The sequence below is a fragment of the Eutrigla gurnardus genome (genome assembly GCF_963514095.1).
Source record: "Eutrigla gurnardus genome assembly, chromosome: 4".
NCBI classification, from domain to species: domain Eukaryota; kingdom Metazoa; phylum Chordata; class Actinopteri; order Perciformes; family Triglidae; genus Eutrigla; species Eutrigla gurnardus.
Genome location: NC_139918.1, coordinates 2,748,977 through 2,770,534, shown reverse-complemented (window position 1 = coordinate 2,770,534; position 21,558 = coordinate 2,748,977). Strand labels below are relative to the sequence as shown.

Below are 21,558 nucleotides of genomic sequence, written 5' to 3'. Positions count from 1 at the left end.
GGTCACATTGAGTGAAGGCAGGGTTCACACTGGACATGTTGTCAGATTTACACAGGGCTGACATGTAGAGACAGACAACTATTCCTGCTCACATACGGACATTTAGAATCAATGAACCTATCCTGCTCTCTGCTGAGGGAGGAAACCCGGAGAGAACCCACGCTAACATGGGGAGAACATGAAAACCAGACAGAAGGAACCCAGATTTGATCCAGGGCCTCTCTTGCTGTGAGGCGATATTGCTAACCACTACACCACCGTGCACACCTTGCAGATACATTTCAATTACATTCACAGAGTGTTACCACTTCCTGGTTTGTGATTCAAGTACAGAGCTGGAAACGCATAGAAATAAAATAGGAGTAAGGGAAATTTCTAATCAAATCAATATAGCAGGATTGTTAGAGCGGCGGCCGTTTTTTATGTGTTGCCATTGCAACCGTTGTAGCGGGTCACTTCTTTTTAAAGTAAACTGAATCACGTCAATTGTCTGACTCACTGAGATGAGTTTTTCCAGTAACAGCTATCGGAGTTGTAACGTTATGGCGCAGAGAGAGACTAAATAAGTAAAATGTAACAACTTAATGCTTCATCCACACTGTAGGTATTAACACTGATCTTGTCAGATGAGTGACCACTTTGTTCAGATCATTTTCTGTAACAAGTACAACATTAAAGCACTGGAATTTGCAAGCTAGCTAGCTAACTAGAAGAAAGCCGGTTAGTTACCTAGCTGGCTAATTCTGTCGTCCTTAAACGCTACATTGGTTAAATGAGACGATGAGCTGAGCAGCAAGCGAGTGAAAAGCAGCAGTGCTGGGTCTAATGGTCCCTCCAGCTTTCACCCTGTCGCTCTGGAGAAGGAAAATATACCTAGCTAACTAGCTAACCTAACTCAAGCTAGAGAAGGTTGTGAGCTAATCGTTTCAACCAATAATCCCTCTCAACGTTGTGGCCCGCTTCCTATCCTGTTTCCCTGGGAAATACACCATACGAAGACTGTGGATATGAGGTTTCAGCTCCAATTCAAATATGTGTATTTCAATATCAGTAAAACAATTAGAATATCTCCCTTTGGTCATATTTCAATGAGCAATGTACAAAAACAATCATTGTAACAGGCAAAAATCCTATAAATACAGAATCATTCAGATGGACCAGCGCTGAACTGTTTTGTGTTCTCATGATGCTGCCAACAACTTGTGTGAATATTCATGAGTTAAGGCCTCAAAATGGCTGCCAGAGCCATGCTACACTGTAAGGTTGTTCTGATCCAGAGTAAAAAAAACCCAGCAGTGGTTATGTGCTATCCAACATCATCCCTCTACGAGTTGCTCAGTCTTCACTTCCTCTGAGATCAAGGAGTCTTCAGGAGTAATGCTGATGTCACCTGTTGGGTGAGTAGCAATCTGCTGCAGGAGCTCCTCTGATTGAAGTAGCTGATTGGTCCAATCCTGACATGCCCCCTCTATGCCAGGCCCCTCTCCTCCATATTCTGGTGGCAGGATGTGCAGTGAGAAGAAGTCGCTTAAAGTGTCATGGAAATCAGCACCATGCATATGGATCTACAGTGGAAAGAGAAGGAACTTGCTTTTAAAAGCTAATAAAGAAAAGAAAGACTAATACCGTGTTTACACCAATCATAAAGCAAATTTTCGCCTCATGTTACTCGCAAGTTTGACCACGGAGTCATTTGGGTTTATTCGTGTCACTTCGTGAAAAACGCCGGAGAGGGGTGGAGCTTACTTCATGTAGACACCAAGAACGATTCATAAATCATGGCTGTAATACCCACTATTCCTGCTCTGTAGGCATGCTTTGTTAGGTCTGTCTGTAAGATGACAAGCAAACAACTTTTAAATGCTTGTCTTCTGAATGGAGTCTGGTTGATGGGTGCTAAGGTGCTAAGCTATGCTAACATTGTAGCTGCTCCATCAACACTCCAAATAAGGTCATGTAGACATAAATACGGCAGAGACCTTGTTGTTGGACCACCGACAGTCTGGTTTCTCCATATTGTGGTCTGGTCTCTGCACTAAGATGAGCTACTATCGTAGACCTCTGGGGGACCACCGACAGTCTGGTTTCTCCATATTGTGGTCTGGTCTCTGCACTAAGATGAGCTACTATCGTAGACCTCTGGGGGACCACAGACAGTCTCTGGTTTCTCCACATAGTCTGGTCTGGTCTCTGGACTAATGTGAGCTACTATCTAGACCTCTGGGGGACCACAGACAGTCTCTGGTTTCTCCACATAGTCTGGTCTGGTCTCTAGACTAATGTGAGCTACTATCGTAGACCTCTGGGTGACCACGGGCAGTCTCTGGTTTCTCCACAGAGTCTGGTCTGGTCTCTGGACTAATGTGAGCTACTATCGTAGACCTCTGGGAGATCAGGTTTCCTCCATTACTGATTCAACAGCTTCAGAACATCAGAGATGACAGGAGGAAAATCCCAAAGCTGATAGGATTTAGCGACGCACAAATTTCGCAAGAGTTGAAATAACATTTTGCGTATTTGCCTCATTCGCGTCATGTCGATTCACATTTTGCAATGACTTTATATGCAATGACTTTATATGCAATGACAAATATGCAATGACAAATATGCAATGACAAATATGCAATCACGCTGCTTCACAGAGATGGGTATCTTTGCAATGAAGTATGATCAGTAGGTGTTTTTACACAGCGATTTATCGTAGAGAGCCCTGGGTACGCCGCAGTCGCATGGATATAGAGAGGCTGTGACGTAACACGTCGATGGTAGTGTGACATATTAAATAAGCGTTGGAAATGCGATTATCTCGAGCGTACCGGAACAACAATAGAAGGTGCACATTTACACGACTCTTCAAGCTGATGCACAGCAAGTGAAGTTGCTGGATGCGGCTCTGTGACGACCTCCCCTGGCGTCTCAGAGGAGGAACGATCCTGACACCCCTTTCTGTCTCTGTACCTATTGTAATGACAACGGTGCGGAGAAAAGGAACGATACTCCCACAAGGAAAAGGCGCCTTAGAAGGGGCTAGTGTGATAAACTGGCTGCTGACCCTCTTTTTGATCTTATCTGGCAGGAAGGGACGGATCATGGCGAAGGCTGGCCGGAACAACACTGGCTCGTTAACCAGATGGATTCCACGAACCTTCAGTGGAAAAGAGTCCTGAACATGCAAACACACACATACAAGGACAAGATAAGATCACATAAGATTAAATAATCCTTTATCAGTCCCACAGAGGGATTTTGAGATAGACACTTTAAACAAGCAATCAATAAAAACAGTATCAATCATATGTGTAGGAGACATTTATGTTTATTGTTGGCATGTTATATTATTTTCTTTAGATATCAATTGTATGACTTTTTGGACACTTTCATTAGCATTAGAGGCACAGGATATATATACACTCAACAAAAATATAAACGCAACACTTTTGTTTTTGCTCCCATTTTTCATGAGATGGACTTAAAGATCTAAAATTCATTCCAGATACACAATATTACCATTTCTCTCAAACATTGTTCACAAATCTGTCTAAATGTGTGATAGTGAGCACTTCTGCTTTGCTGAGATAATCCATCCCACCTCACAGGTGTGCCACATCAAGATGCTGATCTGACATCATGATTAGTGCACAGGTGTACCTTATACTGCCCACAATAAAAGGCCACTCTGAAATGTGCAGTTTTGTCTCACAGCAAAATGCCACAGATGCCACAAGCATTGAGGGAGCGTGCAATTGGCATGCTGACAGCAGGAATGTCAACCAGATCTGTTGCTCGTGCATTGAATGTTCATTTCTCCACCATAAGCCGTCTCCAAAGGCGTTTCAGAGAATATGGCAGTACGTCCAACCGGCCTCACAACCGCAGACCACGTGTAACCACACCAGCCCAGGACCTCCACATCCAGCAGGTTCACCTCCAAGATCGTCTGAGACCAGCCACTCAGACAGCTGCTGAAACAATTGGTTTGCATAACCAAACAATTTCTGCACAAACTGTCAGAAACCGTCTCAGGGAAGCTCAACTGCATGCTCGTCGTCCTCATCGGGGTCTTGACCTGACTCCAGCTCGTCGCCGTAACAGACTTGAGTGGGCAAATGCTCACATTCGATGGCGTCTGGCACGTTGGAGAGGTGTTCTCTTCACGGATGAATCTCGGTTTACATTGTTCAGGGCAGATGGCAGACAGCGTGTGTGGCGTCGTGTGGGTGAGCGCTTTGCTGATGTCAATGTTGTGGATCGAGTGGCCCATGGTGGTGGTGGGGTTATGGTATGGGCAGGCATCTGTTATGGACGAAGAACACAGGTGCATTTTATTGATGGCATTTTGAATGCACAGAGATACCGTGATGAGATCCTGAGGCCCATTGTTGTGCCATACATCCATGAACATCACCTCATGTTTCAGCAAGATAATGCACGGCCCCATGTTGCAAGGATCTGTACACAATTCTTGGAAGCTGAAAATGTCCCAGTTCTTGCATGGCCAGCATACTCACCGGACATGTCACCCATGCAACATAGTTGCATGGCAACAGGAAGGGGTTGCCATGCAACATAGTTGCATGGCAACAGGAAGGGGTTGGGCAGCACAACAGTTCACACCAGACGGGAACAGAGTAACACCATACTGCATTGGAAAACCTGGTACGTCCATGTCCGTCTACAAACACCAATAAACAAACAACTGCAATAACATCTGGAACATCTGTTTGCATCTGCGTAAGATCACTTCATCGTACCTGTGTGTTAATGGCAGCAAAACGGAACATCATTGCACCAAATGAGGGAGAAAAAAATGCCATTATGATCTGTACAGATAAGGTGCTCAAGAGAGTGCAGTCTATTGTTAGTTCTACTGTGTGTGGTCTACTGAGAGCAGAGCTGGTTGTACAGTCTGACTGCAGCAGGAAGGAAAGACCTCTTGGAGTAGGGCTTGGAGCAGTGTGAGTGCAGGCCGGCGGGGGACTGGGGACGAGGGACAATCATGTCTCGGCAGCGTACAAATCAACTGGCCCTATTGTGAGTGCACCCTCAGTCTCCTGAACAGATAGAGCCTGCTCTGACCCTTCCTGTTAGTCCAGTTCACTTCATAGGTCAGGTCCACCACTTCCTTGGTTTTGCCCACGTTGATCAGGAGGCGGTTCCGCAGGCACCAGTCCACAAAGTCCTGGGTCAGTTCTCTGTACTCTCTGAACTTTTGCAGATGACAGGAGGGAGAATTGTAGAAGTCTGCAGTGTAGAGGGTGAAGAGGAACGGAGCCCGAAACGTTCCGTGCAGCGCTGTCTGACACAGTCCCGGGTCCTCAAGTAGTCTGTGAGCTGAGTGTCATGGGAAAGGGGGTGGGGAAGAATACTGGAGATGCAGATGAGGGGGGTTGCAGCAGGGCAGACTGGGCTGGGGGAGGACCAGACGGTGGATCTCCAGACTCTGATCCTCAATCTTCCTCTTGGAGCTGTTCTGCTTCTCCCTGATCCTCTTCCTCAGCTCCTTCTGCACAGCCTTCATCTCCTCGTGTTTCCTGACTTACAGGTTGAGGGTAGGCAGAGCAGAGGATGGAGAGGCATGATCGAAGTCATCAGAGATGAGAAGGAGAGCCTGTGGGTGCTGTCTGCAGCCTGTTCACCACCACCACCGTTCAATGTCCTTGCAGCAGTGCTGTGCTGCAAGGACATTGAACCCATAGTGATGTGACCAGAGTTACACTATCTATCATTCACAAACACTGCCAGCAAGAGGGACCCGGGTTTGAATCCAGGTTCAGGTTCCTTCTGTGTGGAGATGGCATGTTCTCCCCGTGTAAGTGTGGGTTCTCTCTGGGTTCTCCGGCTTCCTCCCACAGTCCAAAGACATGCAGGATGGGGACCTGTCTGTCTCTACATGTCAGCCCTGTGATAGACTGGTTACCTGTCTGTCTCTACATGTCTCCCTGTGATAGACTGGTTACCTGTCTGTCTCTACATGTCAGCCCTGTGATAGACTGGTTACCTGTCTGTCTCTATATGTCAGCCCTGTGATAGACTGGTTACCTGTCTGTCTCTACATGTCTCCCTGTGATAGACTGGTTACCTGTCTGTCTCTACATGTCAGCCCTGTGATAGACTGGTTTCCTGTCTGTCTCTACATGTCAGTCCTGTGATAGACTGGTTACCTGTCTGTCTCTACATGTCAGCCCTGTGATAGACTGGTTACCTGTCTGTCTCTACATGTCAGCCCTGTGATAGACTGGTTACCTGTCTGTCTCTACATGTCAGCCCTGTGATAGACTGGTTACCTGTCTGTCTCTACATGTCAGCCCTGTGATAGACTGGTTAACTGTCTGTCTCTACATGTCGCCCTGTGATAGACTGGTTACCTGTCTGTCTCTACATGTCAGCCCTGTGATAGACGGGTTACCTGTCTGTCTCTACATGTCAGCCATGTGATAGACTGGTTACCTGTCTGTCTCTACATGTCTCCCTGTGATAGACTGGTTACCTGTCTGTCTCTACATGTCAGCCCTGTGATAGACTGGTTACCTGTCTGTCTCTACATGTCAGCCCTGTGATAGACTGGTTACCTGTCTGTCTCTACATGTCAGCTCTGTGATAGACTGGTTACCTGTCTGTCTCTACATATCAGCTCTGTGATAGACTGGTTACCTGTCTGTCTCTACATGTCTCCCTGTGATAGACTGGTTACCTGTCTGTCTCTACATGTCAGCCCTGTGATAGACTGGTTACCTGTCTGTCTCTACATGTCAGCCCTGTGATAGACTGGTTACCTGTCTGTCTCTACATGTCAGTCCTGTGATAGACTGGTTACCTGTCTGTCTCTACATGTCAGCCCTGTGATAGACTAGTTACCTGTCTGTCTCTACATGTCAGCCCTGTGATAGACTGGTTACCTGTCTGTCTCTACATGTCAGCCCTGTTATAGACTGGTTACCTGTCTGTCTCTACATGTCAGCCCTGTGATAGACTGGTTACCTGTCTGTCTCTACATGTCTCCCTGTGATAGACTGGTTACCTGTCTGTCTCTACATATCAGCTCTGTGATAGACTGGTTACCTGTCTGTCTCTACATATCAGCTCTGTGATAGACTGGTTACCTGTCTGTCTCTACATATCAGCTCTGTGATAGACTGGTTACCTGTCTGTCTCTACATGTCAGCCCTGTGATAGACTGGTTACCTGTCTGTCTCTACATGTCAGCCCTGTGATAGACTAGTTACCTGTCTGTCTCTACATGTCAGCCCTGTGATAGACTGGTTACCTGTCTGTCTCTACATATCAGCCCTGTGATAGACTGGTTACCTGTCTGTCTCTACATATCAGCTCTGTGATAGACTGGTTACCTGTCTGTCTCTACATATCAGCTCTGTGATAGACTGGTTACCTGTCTGTCTCTACATATCAGCTCTGTGATAGACTGGTTACCTGTCTGTCTCTACATATCAGCTCTGTGATAGACTGGTTACCTGTCTGTCTCTACATATCAGCTCTGTGATAGACTGGTTACCTGTCTGTCTCTACATGTCAGCCCTGTGATAGACTGGTTACCTGTCTGTCTCTACATGTCTCCCTGTGATAGACTGGTTACCTGTAGTGTTGCTTTCGTTAATGAAAATAATGACGAAATATCGTCGTCAACGAACCTTTATCACGTGAGGAAAACGAGACGAGACACAACGAAATTGCTGGTCATGTGACGATAACGATAATTAAATATATAATGCAATATCGTAGACGAATAAAAACGAGACTAAATGTGGTTTACAAAATAAAAACTATGCTAAAATATCTCTTCATTTTCGTTGAACAAAACGAGGCGAGACGAAATGTTGTAACGTTGTTTCGTCTCGTTAAGTCGCGTTATTATCAGTCTACTCATTCGAGATGAACTGCGCCTCGCCTGGAAAGCAGACGAGATCAGCGGAGCAGCAGGAGGCGGAGCCTAAACTCTGCGCTCCGGTCGGACAGTTTCCATCGGCCTTCGAAGATTTGACAGGAAGTCATAGAAAAAGTTACATCCTGTTAGACGCGATCTGTAGGCTATTTGTAGTTTGCGACCTCATTCGCATTTATTTATATTTGTTCATAAATATCTGTGGAAATCAGAATCAGAATACTTAAGTAATCCCTCGGGAAGTTATACAGCTGCAGTTATAAGAGAAAGAGAAGAAAGAGAGTCAAATAAGTATGAAAATATAAAGTATAAAATAATGGCAATAAATATTAGTAATATTTATTGGCATTATTTTTTGACAGTTATACTGTATTAAATGTTTATCTGGGTAGTGTTGCTTTCGTTAATGAAAATCATGACTTAATATAGTCGTCAACGAACCTTTATCCTTTATATGAGGAAAACAAGACGAGATGCCAAAATGCTGGTCATGTGACGATAACATTTTTGGTTAGTAAAATAATGTGTTGTAAATTCAAATCAGAGCGTCTTCTGTGTCTGGAATGGATGTATTCTTGAGTGCATAAGGTCATAATAATATAATAAGATAACCTTGTTTGAATTGTGAAATGGGTTTGGCTAAATACAATCTTTGACTAAAACTAGACTAGAATGTCATCAGTTTTCGTCGACTAAAACTAGACTAAAATAGTCATGGACAATTCTGACTAAAATAATACTAAAATGCTCAGACTTTTAGTCGACTGAAACTTGACTAGACTAAAAATAGGATGAACATGACTAAAACTGATAAAAACTAAAATGATAGCTTGAGACAAAGACTAGACTAAAACTAAAAGTAAAACAGGCCGCCAAAAACAACACTAGTTACCTGTCTGTCTCTACTGCCCACTCTCAGTGATCCACACTGTTTGACAGCTCCCTCCACTAGGTCCCTCTACGGTAATTGGAGGAAGTATTTTCCCAGGCGGGACATTAAACATTGTTATAAAAATGAATTCTGTGATTTCCTGCAGGAATTTGCGGATTGTGGTAGATGTGAATTGATGTTGAAAGTATATCCAGCTTCCATTTCAGCAGGTCATGTGAGAGTGAGGTCACACTATCTGGTTAGTTAGTTGTAAAAGGATCCACAGAGGCTTAGACCATCAAGAGTCTCTGTAATGCCATGACATTTGAATTTGGTATTGAGCTCTTTGTGTCTGCGCCAGTGATTTGTAGGTCCTTTCATGAGTGACCTGAACTTGCCTGATGCTATAATTCAACCCAACTGTGACTGGAACCGCAAAACTGAATAAAGACTAAATAATACATGACCTGCTACCCGACTCCATGTCCATTCTCCACTCACACAGGTATCTGTGGTAATCAGGGGCTGCATCTTCTCACAATCAGTCATTAAATCAATGATGTTGTAGAACATAATTATAACTTCAATATTTATATGAGTTTCGGTAATATTTGTGTACATTTTATGGCTCCCTCCCCTTCCTTAGTAAGTACTATTGCTGGTATAAGTCATCCAGTGATGTACCACCACCATTGGCAGTCAGGAAGAATGAAATAGAAAGTAAATACGGTTCTATGAGTTATCTGTCACTTGGAATCTAGGCAAGACGATTCAGTAGGAACAGATTACTGTTTACTGATGATGGTAGGGCTTTGTACTTGGACATGCAAAGCCCTACCATCTTTGGTGGTATGACTCGGTTCGCGCATATTACAAATGGCGGTCATCTAGAATTCATAGAACCGTTGTTACATTCGTAGCTCTCTTTTTAGCTGCGTTGTTTCTATGTGGCCGGAAAGTTACGGTAATGTCCTTCCTGTGGTGTAACATGTCATAATGTGGTGAGTTAAGACCTGAAGTTCTCCTTTTTTGATAGAACCTGTTAAAATGGTGGGTGTCATCTGCACAGTGATACAAAAGTTATCATGAATGAAGCATAGTACCAGAGAATATGAAGTGGTAAATGTCCAGCCTTTAAGCCCATATTAGAATTTACAGCAAATCAAAAATGAACCATGATTGAGGGCCTACCGAAAGTACAGAGGAGATCTTTTGGGCAAGGGAAGGGTTAATCTGCAGGGCGTGGCCAAAACTCCATCCCTGTAGGTCAAATATTGCCTTCAGACCGCGTCTCTGGGTCTCTGTCTCAGTGGAGAGGATTTCTGATGTCATCAGACTGACCCCGAAAACCTGGATGGCTGACCAGTCTTTTGGGATCCACTGGCCTGCAGACAGAGAAGATAGACTTGTTACTGTGCTTTCATAGAGTAATCGGTCTTTAGGGACAGTTTGGGTTGTTGAAGTGGGGTTGTAAGAGGTACTTATCCATAGTCAGTAAGTCACCTACAGTAGATGAGGTCGGCACCAAAAATAACAACGCAACTCTAATTAGGGACCAAATGTTCTGATAAAATGAGACCCAACATATTTCTGAATCTGACCGAGCAGCTCCTGTAATTCATCAACACATAATCCACCAAAGAGCACATTGGAAGTCGTATTTTATCGTGTTTCTCAGTAACGTGAAGTGGACGACACAAACACCACTTCAACACAGAGCTTTCTACGGTGACTGTGGTGTCTTCCTGATTTTAGCAGTGTTTCCTCATCAACTTCTTACAGAACTTCATTGAGTGTGTATTTGTGCAGTACCACTCTCCACCTGATCTATTACTGATGTGCTGGCTGGGGCACTGTTTCACCAAAAACCTCTTATTATAGAATTGATCAACAGACGTCAGATGTTTACACATTCAATTACCACACACACACACACACACACCTTACCACACACACACACGCACATAAACACACACACACGCACACACACACGCACACAAATACACACTCAATCACACACACAACACACACAAACACACGCACACACACAGACAAACACAGACACACACACAAACACGCAGACACACACACACAAACAAACACGTAGACACACACACAAACATGCAGACACACAAACAAACAAACACAAAGACACACACACACAAACAAACACGTAGACACACACACAAACATGCAGACACACAAACAAACACGTAGACACACACACAAACATGCAGACACACAAACAAACACGAAGACACACACAAACAAACACGCAAACACAAACAAACACACACACAACACAAACACGTAGACACACACACACAAACACGCAGACACACATAAACAAACACACACACACACATAAACAAACACGTAGACACACACCCCCCCACACACACATGAACCGACCGATCCTGTAGATGAGCACCCTGCTGCCCGTGTGGTCCCGCTGTGGGAGGACGGCATGGTACGTTGTCTGGAGGAGGCCCAGCACTGAGGAGGGAGACAGACAGGCGCTGATCTCAGGGCTCTCCCTCCGCCACCGCTGGTAGTTCAGTAAGAGCTGCAGAACACATGCAACATTCAGGGGCATCAGGGCATTGAGAGGATTCATCGGATTCTACGGTATCATCTTCACGTGACTGCAGTTGAAATACTGATGCATTAAAGCAGATATGTGTGTACAAGCCGGGAGTTGCCACTGATCAAATGGTTGAATATGCTACTTTGTTATGTGTGCCACACCCCCACAGTAAACACTCCTTTTGCAGGAGATGAAACAGGAAATAAAAACATGAACCATATGAGGTTGTAACAAAAGCAAATTGAAATAATCACATAATGTTTTAACATGACATTGATTTCCACTGCTATGCAGATGATGTGCAACTGTATGTCCATTTAAACCCCTCCTGTATTATTTTCCTGCCTCGATAAAATTAAAAATGGAGTGTCCTAAACCTTTCCTGCAGTGGAACTAGGGGTGGGCAATATGGCAAAAATATCATATCACAATTTTTTTCAGACAGGATCCCGATCCACGATCTAATCACGATTCTTTTTCATGTTGGTTTGTAAGACTATTTTGCAAGTTACTGAACAGTACAATGAAACTATTTTCCTATTTAAAAAAATATAGCCCTACAAGGTAACAAAACTGAAAGAATAACAAACCATTTAGGCCAAGTACCTTTTCAAACAGATTTTAATCAGATTTGCAAGTGCAATTCTGCAAGGTATGAACATTCAACAAAAATTTGAAAAGGTGAAACAACACTATGAATAGCGAATTATTTTTAGGGACCAACTCCTCCGTGTCCTCCATGCTGCTTGCTTGCGCTGTATACAAGCTGTCCGTAATCCTTCAGCATAGTGGCAGAGGTGCGACGGCGTATCTGTAGTTAAACTGTAGTAAAAAAAAAAAACAGAGTCGAGAAAGGTGTGCAATATTCAGAGAAAAAAGTCGCAAATTTATAAAGTAGCAATTTTGCAACAAATTTGCTACTTTATTATAGCGGTCATTGAGGAAGTAGCCCGTTGCTTGACCGGATGTTTGCCGTTGCTCTGACAACGAGTGAAACTACGGCTACATCTTAGCCTAACCACCCGATCAATAAACACCCATAAGATGACAATTTGGCCTGTAAAAATAAAACCAACAATAACTATCAACAGCCATCACCCTAAGGACCGTAACGAGGCCTTGTCACACGTTGGAATGGATTAATTTGAAAAATAAATATACGTACATTCATGGGACGTTAGCTAGCATAAATGCCGGTTGTTTGTAAGGGTCATAATAAAGTAGCATATCTGTGACTTTTTCTCTGAATATTGCTATGCTCCTTTTTTTTTCATACAGTGGCCCTAATACGGCGTTGTACAGAGGAGCAGAATATCTGCTGCAGCACGATTTTTGAGTGTAGTTTAGTAGTGTAGGAATGTAATTTTGTAGGAGGAAGAGTTGCTGCTGGAAGATTAACCTTTAGCAGGGATGTCACTACGATTTAAAGACAGCCCCCCCCCCCCCCCCCCCCCCCCTCACGGTCTTTAAGTTGTAGTGACATTAGCCCCCAGGAGAAACATCTTTTTAGTACTGTATTAGAACTAGAACCAGAACTTCATCATACATTTCTGAATGGACATGACATTCTTACATGATACGCTGACTAGGCGTAGCTGAATAGCATTAAGTATGTGTACCAGTATTTCAACGAGGAAATAGTCGAAACATTGAAATCTACTGGTTTAGACAAAATCTGTTAGTTAGGTTGAGACATAGAGCGCCAATAAAACATCAATACACCGGTGATAGAATGTCAATACACTGATGATAGAACGGTGATAGAACGTGAATTCACTGGTGATCGAACGTCAATACACCGGTGATAGAACGTCAATACGTTGGTGATAGAACGCTAATACACCGGTGATAGAACGTCAATACACCGGTGATAGAACGTCAATACGTTGGTGATAGAACGTCAATACGTTGGTGATAGAACGTCAATACACCGGTGATAGAACGTCAATACACCGGTGATAGAACATCAATACACCGATGATAGAACGTCAATACACTGGTGATAGAACGTCAATACACCGGTGATAGAAAGTCAATACACTGGTGATAGAACGTCAATACACTGGTGATAGAACGTCAATACACCGGTGATAGAACGTCAATACACCGATGATAGAACGTCAATACACCATTGATAGAACGTCAATACACCGGTGATAGAATGTCAATACACTGATGATAGAACGGTGATAGAACGTGAATTCACTGGTGATCGAACGTCAATACACCGGTGATAGAACGTCAATACGTTGGTGATAGAACGCTAATACACCGGTGATAGAACGTCAATACACCGGTGATAGAACGTCAATACGTTGGTGATAGAACGTCAATACGTTGGTGATAGAACGTCAATACACCGGTGATAGAACGTCAATACACCGGTGATAGAACATCAATACACCGATGATAGAACGTCAATACACTGGTGATAGAACGTCAATACACCGGTGATAGAAAGTCAATACACTGGTGATAGAACGTCAATACACTGGTGATAGAACGTCAATACACCGGTGATAGAACGTCAATACACCGATGATAGAACGTCAATACACCATTGATAGAACGTCAATACACCGGTGATAGAACGTCAATACACCGATGATAGAACGTCAATACACCATTGATAGAACGTCAATACACCGGTGATAGAACGTCAATACACCGGTGATAGAACATCAATACACCGGTGATAGAATGTCAATACACCGGTGATAGAACATCAATACACCGATGATAGAACGTCAATACACCGGTGATAGAACATCAATACACCGATGATAGAACGTCAATACACCGATGATAGAACGTCAATACACCGGTGATAGAACGTCAATACACCGGTGATAGAACGTCAATACACCGGTGATAGAACATCAATACACCGATGATAGAACGTCAATACACCGGTGATAGAACATCAATGCACCGGTGATAGAACGTCAATACACTGCTGATAGAACGTCTATACACTGGTGATAGAACGGTGATATAACGTCAATACACTGGTGATAGAACGTCTAAACACTGGTAATAGAACGTCAATACACCGGTGATAGAACGTCAATACACCGATGATAGAACGTCAATACACCATTGATAGAACGTCAATACACCATTGATAGAACGTCAATACACCGGTGATAGAACGTCAATACACCGGTGATAGAACGTCAATACACCGGTGATAGAACATCAATACACTGGTGATAGAACGTCTATACACTGGTGATAGAACGGTGATATAACGTCAATACACTGGTGATAGAACGTCTAAACACTGGTAATAGAACGTCAATACACCGGTGATAGAACGTCAATACACTGATGATAGAACGTCAATACACCATTGATAGAACGTCAATACACCATTGATAGAACGTCAATACACCGGTGATAGAACGTCAATACACCGGTGATAGAACGTCAATACACCGGTGATAGAACATCAATACACCGATGATAGAACGTCAATACACCGGTGATAGAACGTCAATACACCGGTGATAGAACATCAATACACCGATGATAGAACGTCAATACACCGGTGATAGAACGTCAATACACCGATGATAGAACGTCAATACACCGGTGATAGAACGTCAATACACCGGTGATAGAACGTCAATACACCGGTGATAGAACATCAATACACCGATGATAGAACGTCAATACACCGGTGATAGAATATCAATGCACCGGTGATAGAACGTCAATACACTGGTGATAGAACGTCTATACACTGGTGATAGAACGGTGATATAACGTCAATACACTGGTGATAGAACGTCTAAACACTGGTAATAGGACGTCAATACACCGGTGATAGAATGTCAATACACCGGTGATAGAACGTCAATACACCGATAATAGAACGTCAATACACTGATGATAGAACGGTGATAGAACGTGAATACACTGGTGATAGAACGTGAATACACTGGTGATAGAACGTCAATACACCGGTGATAGAACATCAATACACCGATGATAGAACGTCAATACACCATTGATAGAACGTCAATACACCGGTGATAGAACGTCAATACACCGGTGATAGAACGTCAATACACCGGTGATAGAACATCAATACACCGGTGATAGAATGTCAATACACCGATGATAGAACGTCAATACACCGGTGATAGAACGTCAATACACCGATGATAGAACGTCAATACACCGGTGATAGAACGTCAATACACCGGTGATAGAACGTCAATACACCGGTGATAGAACGTCAATACACCGATGATAGAACGTCAATACACCGGTGATAGAACATCAATGCACCGGTGATAGAACGTCAATACACTGGTGATAGAACCTCTATACACTGGTGATAGAACGGTGATATAACGTCAATACACTGGTGATAGAACGTCTAAACACTGGTAATAGAACGTCAATACACCGGTGATAGAATGTCAATACACCGGTGATAGAACGTCAATACACCGATAATAGAACGTCAATACACTGATGATAGAACGGTGATAGAACGTGAATACACTGGTGATAGAACGTGAATACACTGGTGATAGAATGTCAATACACCGGTGATAGAACGTCAATACACCGATGATGGAACGTCAATACACCAGTGATAGAACGTCAATACACCGGTGATAGAACGTCAATACACCGGTGATAGAACGTCAATACACTGGTGATAGAACGTCAATACACCGGTGATAGAACGTCAATACACTGGTAATAGAATATAGATAGAGCGTTAATAGAATGGTGATAGACTGGTGATAGAACTTTGATAGAACTCATTCCTTCCATGTTTGGACAGACAACACAAGCAGCCAATGATAAGGACAACAGCGCCATGGCTGGAATAGGGTTACAGCCATGTCAAGTTAGGTTGATGCACACAGCGCAGAGCGGGGGAAAGCAGCCGGCACGCTAATGTTTACAGCGGTGCATATCAGCCAATTCAAAGGAAAAGAGAAGTCAGAAAATGCTTATCGAGCGTTACCGAAGAAAAAAAAACCCAATGAACATTGTTGAAAAGACGGGTCCGAGAAATTTGCTAGTGTGAAAATATTTTGGACATTTAATGTCCGATAAGAAGCAGAGTAGTGTTCACTGCAAACTGTGTGGAAAGCATGTTTCCACAAAGTCAGCTAACACCACCAATCTGTTTTTGTGCCTGCGGGGATTACACCTATATGAAAATGACTATTTGTTCATTGCGCTACTTCGTAAACCACGGGAGTCGAAACCCCTGTCCCCTGCACCGTAAGCAGCGTTGCTAACCATTACACCACAGCGTCGCTCTGCTTGGCTGAAAATAAAGACATATCACCTTTAGACCAATCGTCTGTTTCAGTCAGTTATACGCATTAAGTCGGGCTGTAAATGTCTGTCACGCCAACTATCTCTACTTTGCTGCGGTTACGTTGGTCCGCTTTCTAAGGAGGAGCTCGTTTTCTACATAAACACTCAGTAATATCAAATAACTCTCTCCCCGTTGCCATGGTGAATCGTAGTATCGGAGCTCCATTGATGATGGCTTTGTAGAGTCGGCAGGCACGCGCGTAACTCAGAGTTTACATACTCAGAGTTGATTGAACTCTTTCTGGAACCGAAAACTCAGAGTTGCCCATCTCAGAGTTGGTTGACTCAGAGTTTAGGGTTAGGTTCAGAGTTGGTTGAACCTGCTTTCTGGAACAGGCCCCTTGAAGCAGATGATACTCTGAAAGAAACTCTACCTCATCACAGAACAGGAGACAGAAAACTTTAATTTCTAATTTCTAATATGCACACTTCAATATTTGTTTATAGAAGTCATATTGTCATATCACATTATTGAACAATGTTATCACACATGGCAGATTTTCCTCATATCTTGCAGGGTTCGTTTCGCTGAAGAACCAACGTTTATGAAAACTGTTATACACTGTAGCTCACACTGCGTAGCTGACCTATTGTATGTTAATATGGCTTCTATTGGTGTTTTGTTTTTGTGATAGTGATTAGTGACCTGTAATCATGATATGCATCTGGGTATATTATTGAAGACAGTTTTAGAAACTATTAAGTTTCCCCTGTTAAATCTACTTCTACTGTCATCCTCCACATCGACCGAGGTAACAGTCTCACAGAGCTGGTTACTAGCTGATCCCGTGAAAGTCTGTAGCCTTACAGTGATCAGGAGTGGAGCGATTTTAAAGAACATGTAAAACTCTCGCATTCTTGCATAAAGCAATAAGTCAGTATTACAACAACATGTACTTAAAGTAGCCTATTAAAAGTACGCATAGTGCAGTAACATGTCCCATAAGTGTTTTATTACTTGTTTCTGGATACTGCTGCATTAACATGTATGGTGTAGGTTTCTAACTGGTTTAATCTACTCGTCATACTATAAGATCGTCATAGAAAAACAGCTTCGTGACGAAGCTGATCCAAGGTCTGCTTTGTTCAGGTTAATGAATGATAATATACCGTAATGAAAATGAAAAGTGAAAGAAAACCACTTCCGTCATGCGCAGTCAGTAAACATCACCGTGATATATAAATCTCACTATAATATCTCACTATACCCTGCCCACTGCTCTCCCTGCGGATACATCCGCGGATCTACCTTCAGACTGAGCTCCACGTCGAAGTCTCTGGCCCGCAGAAACTTGATGAGAAACTGCCGGGAGAACGTCCTGACCCCGGACAGCTCGCTGCTCTGCAGGGCTCCCCGCCTCAGACCGCTCACATACGGACTGAGCTGCTCCGAGTCGTCCGGGAGCTCGCTGACCCGAGTCCCGCTCATGTCGCTCAAAGGTCCGGACACATTTCACTGCCGGCGGGCTGCTACTGCCGGAGGAGAGGGGACGGAAGAAAGAGGCTGGACTGGCTGCAATGTAGGAGGGGAGGAGGGAGGGAGAGAGAGAGAACATACCGTTCTCACTTATTTGTTTATTTTTAACTTTTTCAAGCGTTTTCTCTTATGTTTTCCAATCCTATCCCATCTCCCTTTACTGTTTGTAAGTTCACTTATTTGTATTTATACATGTCTTACAATGTAAGGTTAGAGTAGATCATTACTTATTGTACATCTACCATGACAAGACAAAACGGACTAAATATCCACAGTTGGTGAAGTTCAGTGGCATTGTATCACTAAACAGACCTATGTCCAAAAGTCATATACGCTTCAGGTGTTGTCATACAGTTATTTATTATTTTCTAGTGTTTACTTGAGAAAATGTAAGTGTCATACTTATAGAATATGTTTCTAGATGAACAAAAGGCTCCAATAACTCCCCCTGCTGGACACAAGCAGCTTCAAACACATGGCCTCGTCCTCTGCAGTAATACATTATCATCTAAATATGACATGTAGAGACAGACAGGTAACCAGTCTATCACAGGGCTGACATGTAGAGACAGACAGGTAACCAGTCTATCACAGGGCTGACATGTAGAGACAGACAGGTAACCAGTCTATCACAGGGAGACATGTAGAGACAGACAGGTAACCAGTCTATCACAGGGCTGACATGTAGAGACAGACAGGTAACCAGTCTATCACAGGGCTGACATGTAGAGACAGACAAGTAACCAGTCTATCACAGGACTGACATGTAGAGACAGACAGGTAACCAGTCTATCACAGGGAGACATGTAGAGACAGACAGGTAACCAGTCTATCACAGGGCTGACATGTAGAGACAGACAGGTGACCAGTCTATCACAGGGAGACATGTAGAGACAGACAGGTAACCAGTCTATCACAGGGCTGACATGTAGAGACAGACAGGTAACCAGTCTATCACAGGGAGACATGTAGAGACAGACAGGTAACCAGTCTATTACAGGGAGACATGTAGAGACAGACAGGTAACCAGTCTGTAATAGGTCTGTACATTTACATTTACATTTAGGTCATTTAGCAGACGCTTTTGTCCAAAGTGACTTACAATAAGTACATTTGTCAAAAGAAGGAAACAAAGAAACCACAACATATCATTGCCGATAAAGTAAGAGTTGAAGATAATAATTATAATAATAATACATTTTATTTGTATAGGCTTTTCAAAGATTCTCAAAGACACTTTACATATACAATAAAAAATCAATACATTAACAACAAATTAAAAACAGGCAGGCTACAAGTGAGTGCATTAAAAGCAAGCAGGCTATTCTTAAAAAATAAGTTGCGTTAAAAAGATGTACTGTGAAGTTATAAAACGGTTTAAAACAGGCACATTTAAAAACAAGTTTGTGATGCAATACAGATTAAATGAAATAGTGAATTATTGGGGGTTGAAGGCAATTCTGAAGAGGTGGGTTTTGATGAGTGATTTGAAGGTGGTCTGGTCGGTGCAGGCTCGGATGTGTGGGGGTAGTGAGTTCCAGAGGGAGGGGGCAGCAATTGAGAAAGCTCTGTCGCCCCAGGTACGGTGTTTGGTCCTGACAGGTGGGGAGAGGAGGTTTGTGTTGGAGGAGCAAAGGTTACGGGGGGGAGAGTGATGGTGGAGCAGGTCGGTGAGGTAGGAAGGGGCCTGGTTGTGGAGGGCTTTGTGGGTGAGGAGGAGTACTTTGTATTCAATGCGTTGGGGAACAGGGAGCCAGTGGAGATTTTGTAGAACAGGGGTGATGTGGTCACGGGAGCAGGTCTGGGTGAGGAGGCGGGCAGCAGAGTTTTGTATGTATTGCAGTTTGTCGAGGATTTTGGCAGGTGAACCGTAGAGGATGCTATTGCAGTAGTCTATTCTGGATGTGATGAATGCATGAATCAAAGTTTCGGCAGCAGAGAAGGTGAGTGATGGGCGGAGACGGGCAATGTTCTTGAGGTGAAAACAGGCAGTCCTGGTAAAATAGAACAAGTGTTAGATCCTCGTCTGAGTAAAGTAGTAGCTGTTCAGCAAACATACCTTAAGAACAACAGTGCTAGTGCTGTTGCTATGTAGAGTCGAGGTGAAGTCTGAACAGGTGAGTCTTGAGCCTTTTTCAGAAGATGGCAGTGACTCCGCTGTCCTGACATTAGTCGGGAGTTCGTTCCACCACTGAGGCGCCAGAACAGAGAAGAGTCTGGACTTTACTGAGCAACATTTGTTTGATTTCAGCGATGGTGGTACCAGCCGGCCAGCTGAAGTAGAGGAGCGGAGTGCTCGCTTCGGGGCATGAGGTTTGACCAGTGTTTGAAGGTAGATGGGTGCCGTTCCATTGATGGCCCTGAAGGCCAGTGCCATCGTCTTGAATTGGATGCGTGCTGCAACAGGGAGCCAGTGGAGGTCACGGAGGAGGGGGGTCACATGGGAGAATTTGGGTAGATTGAAGACAAGGTCTGTAGCCTCAGTGGGTCCCACCACTGGTCTGTAATAGGTCTGTAGTCTAAGTGGGTCCCACCACTGGTCTGTAATAAGTCTGTAGCCTCAGTGGGTCCCACCACTGGTCTGTAACAGGTCTGTAGTCTCGGTGGGTCCCACCACTGGTCTGTAACAGGTATGTAGTCTCAGTGGGTCCCACCACTGGTCTGTAACAGGTCTGTAGTCTAAGTGGGTCCCACCACTGGTCTGTAATAAGTCTGTAGCCTCAGTGGGTCCCACCACTGGTCTGTAACAGGTCTGTAGTCTCGGTGGGTCCCACCACTGGTCTGTAACAGGTCTGTAGTCTCAGTGGGTCCCACCACTGGTCTGTAACAGGTCTGTAGTCTCAGTGGGTCCCACCACTGGTCTGTAACAGGTCTGTAGTCTCAGTGGGTCCCACCACTGGTCTGTAACAGGTCTGTAGTCTCAGTGGGTCCTACCACTGGTCTGTAATAAGTCTCTAGCCTCAGTGGGTCCCACCACTGGTCTGTAATAAGTCTGTAGTCTCAGTGGGTCCCACCACTGGTCTGTAACAGGTCTGTAGTATCAGTGGGTCCCACCACTGGTCTGTAACAGGTCTGTAGTCTCAGTGGGTCCCACCACTGGTCTGTAATTTACGTCTGTTGTCCCTGCACAGGAAACAGAGAACACCAGAGAAAATTAACACTGTAGTAAAAAAAAAACACTATTACAAGACAGTATATATTGACTGTACAACAACATCAGAAACAACGACAAGATATCACAACATTAAGACACACTTATGTGTCGAAAATACATGATTGATTTGGTTTTAGTCATGATTTTATCTTGGATTTAAAATCAGTAAAGCTGCAGCACTCTCTTATATGACTTGCTACTGAGCTCCAAAAGTTTGTTG

General features: G+C 43.8%; 1 protein-coding gene across 2 annotated transcripts; it reads right to left on the bottom strand.

Annotated features, from left to right (window-relative positions):
* Positions 1-1,313: 1,313 nt before the first annotated feature.
* ttpa (tocopherol (alpha) transfer protein) lies at positions 1,314-18,395 on the bottom strand. 2 transcript variants are annotated; one of them, XM_084008515.1, is made up of 5 exons: positions 17,957-18,185; positions 11,181-11,334; positions 9,960-10,153; positions 3,053-3,163; positions 1,314-1,565 (listed from the first exon to the last, which is right to left on the bottom strand). In XM_084008515.1, exons 1-5 carry the CDS (start codon positions 18,134-18,136, stop codon positions 1,317-1,319), a joined length of 888 nt encoding a protein of 295 aa, XP_083864641.1. In that variant the 5' UTR covers positions 18,137-18,185; the 3' UTR covers positions 1,314-1,316. The 2 variants fall into 2 exon arrangements, with proteins under 2 accessions (XP_083864641.1, XP_083864642.1); XM_084008516.1 differs by lacking the exons at positions 1,314-1,565; positions 3,053-3,163 and adding an exon at positions 3,208-4,293 and having other exon boundaries at positions 17,957-18,395.
* Positions 18,396-21,558: the final 3,163 nt, after the last annotated feature.

Excerpts from the sequence above, each read along its gene's own strand:
- ttpa (XM_084008515.1), bottom strand. The coding sequence starts at position 18,136 with ATGAGCGGGACTCGGGTCAGCGAGCTCCCGGACGACTCGGAGCAGCTC. Across the intron at positions 11,335-17,956 it reads ACGTGGAGCTCAGTCTGAAG|CTCTTACTGAACTACCAGCG; the intron begins GTAGATCCGCGG and ends TGTGTTCTGCAG. Across the intron at positions 3,164-9,959 it reads AGATCTCCTCTGTACTTTCG|GACTCTTTTCCACTGAAGGT; the intron begins GTAGGCCCTCAA and ends TTGCATGTTCAG.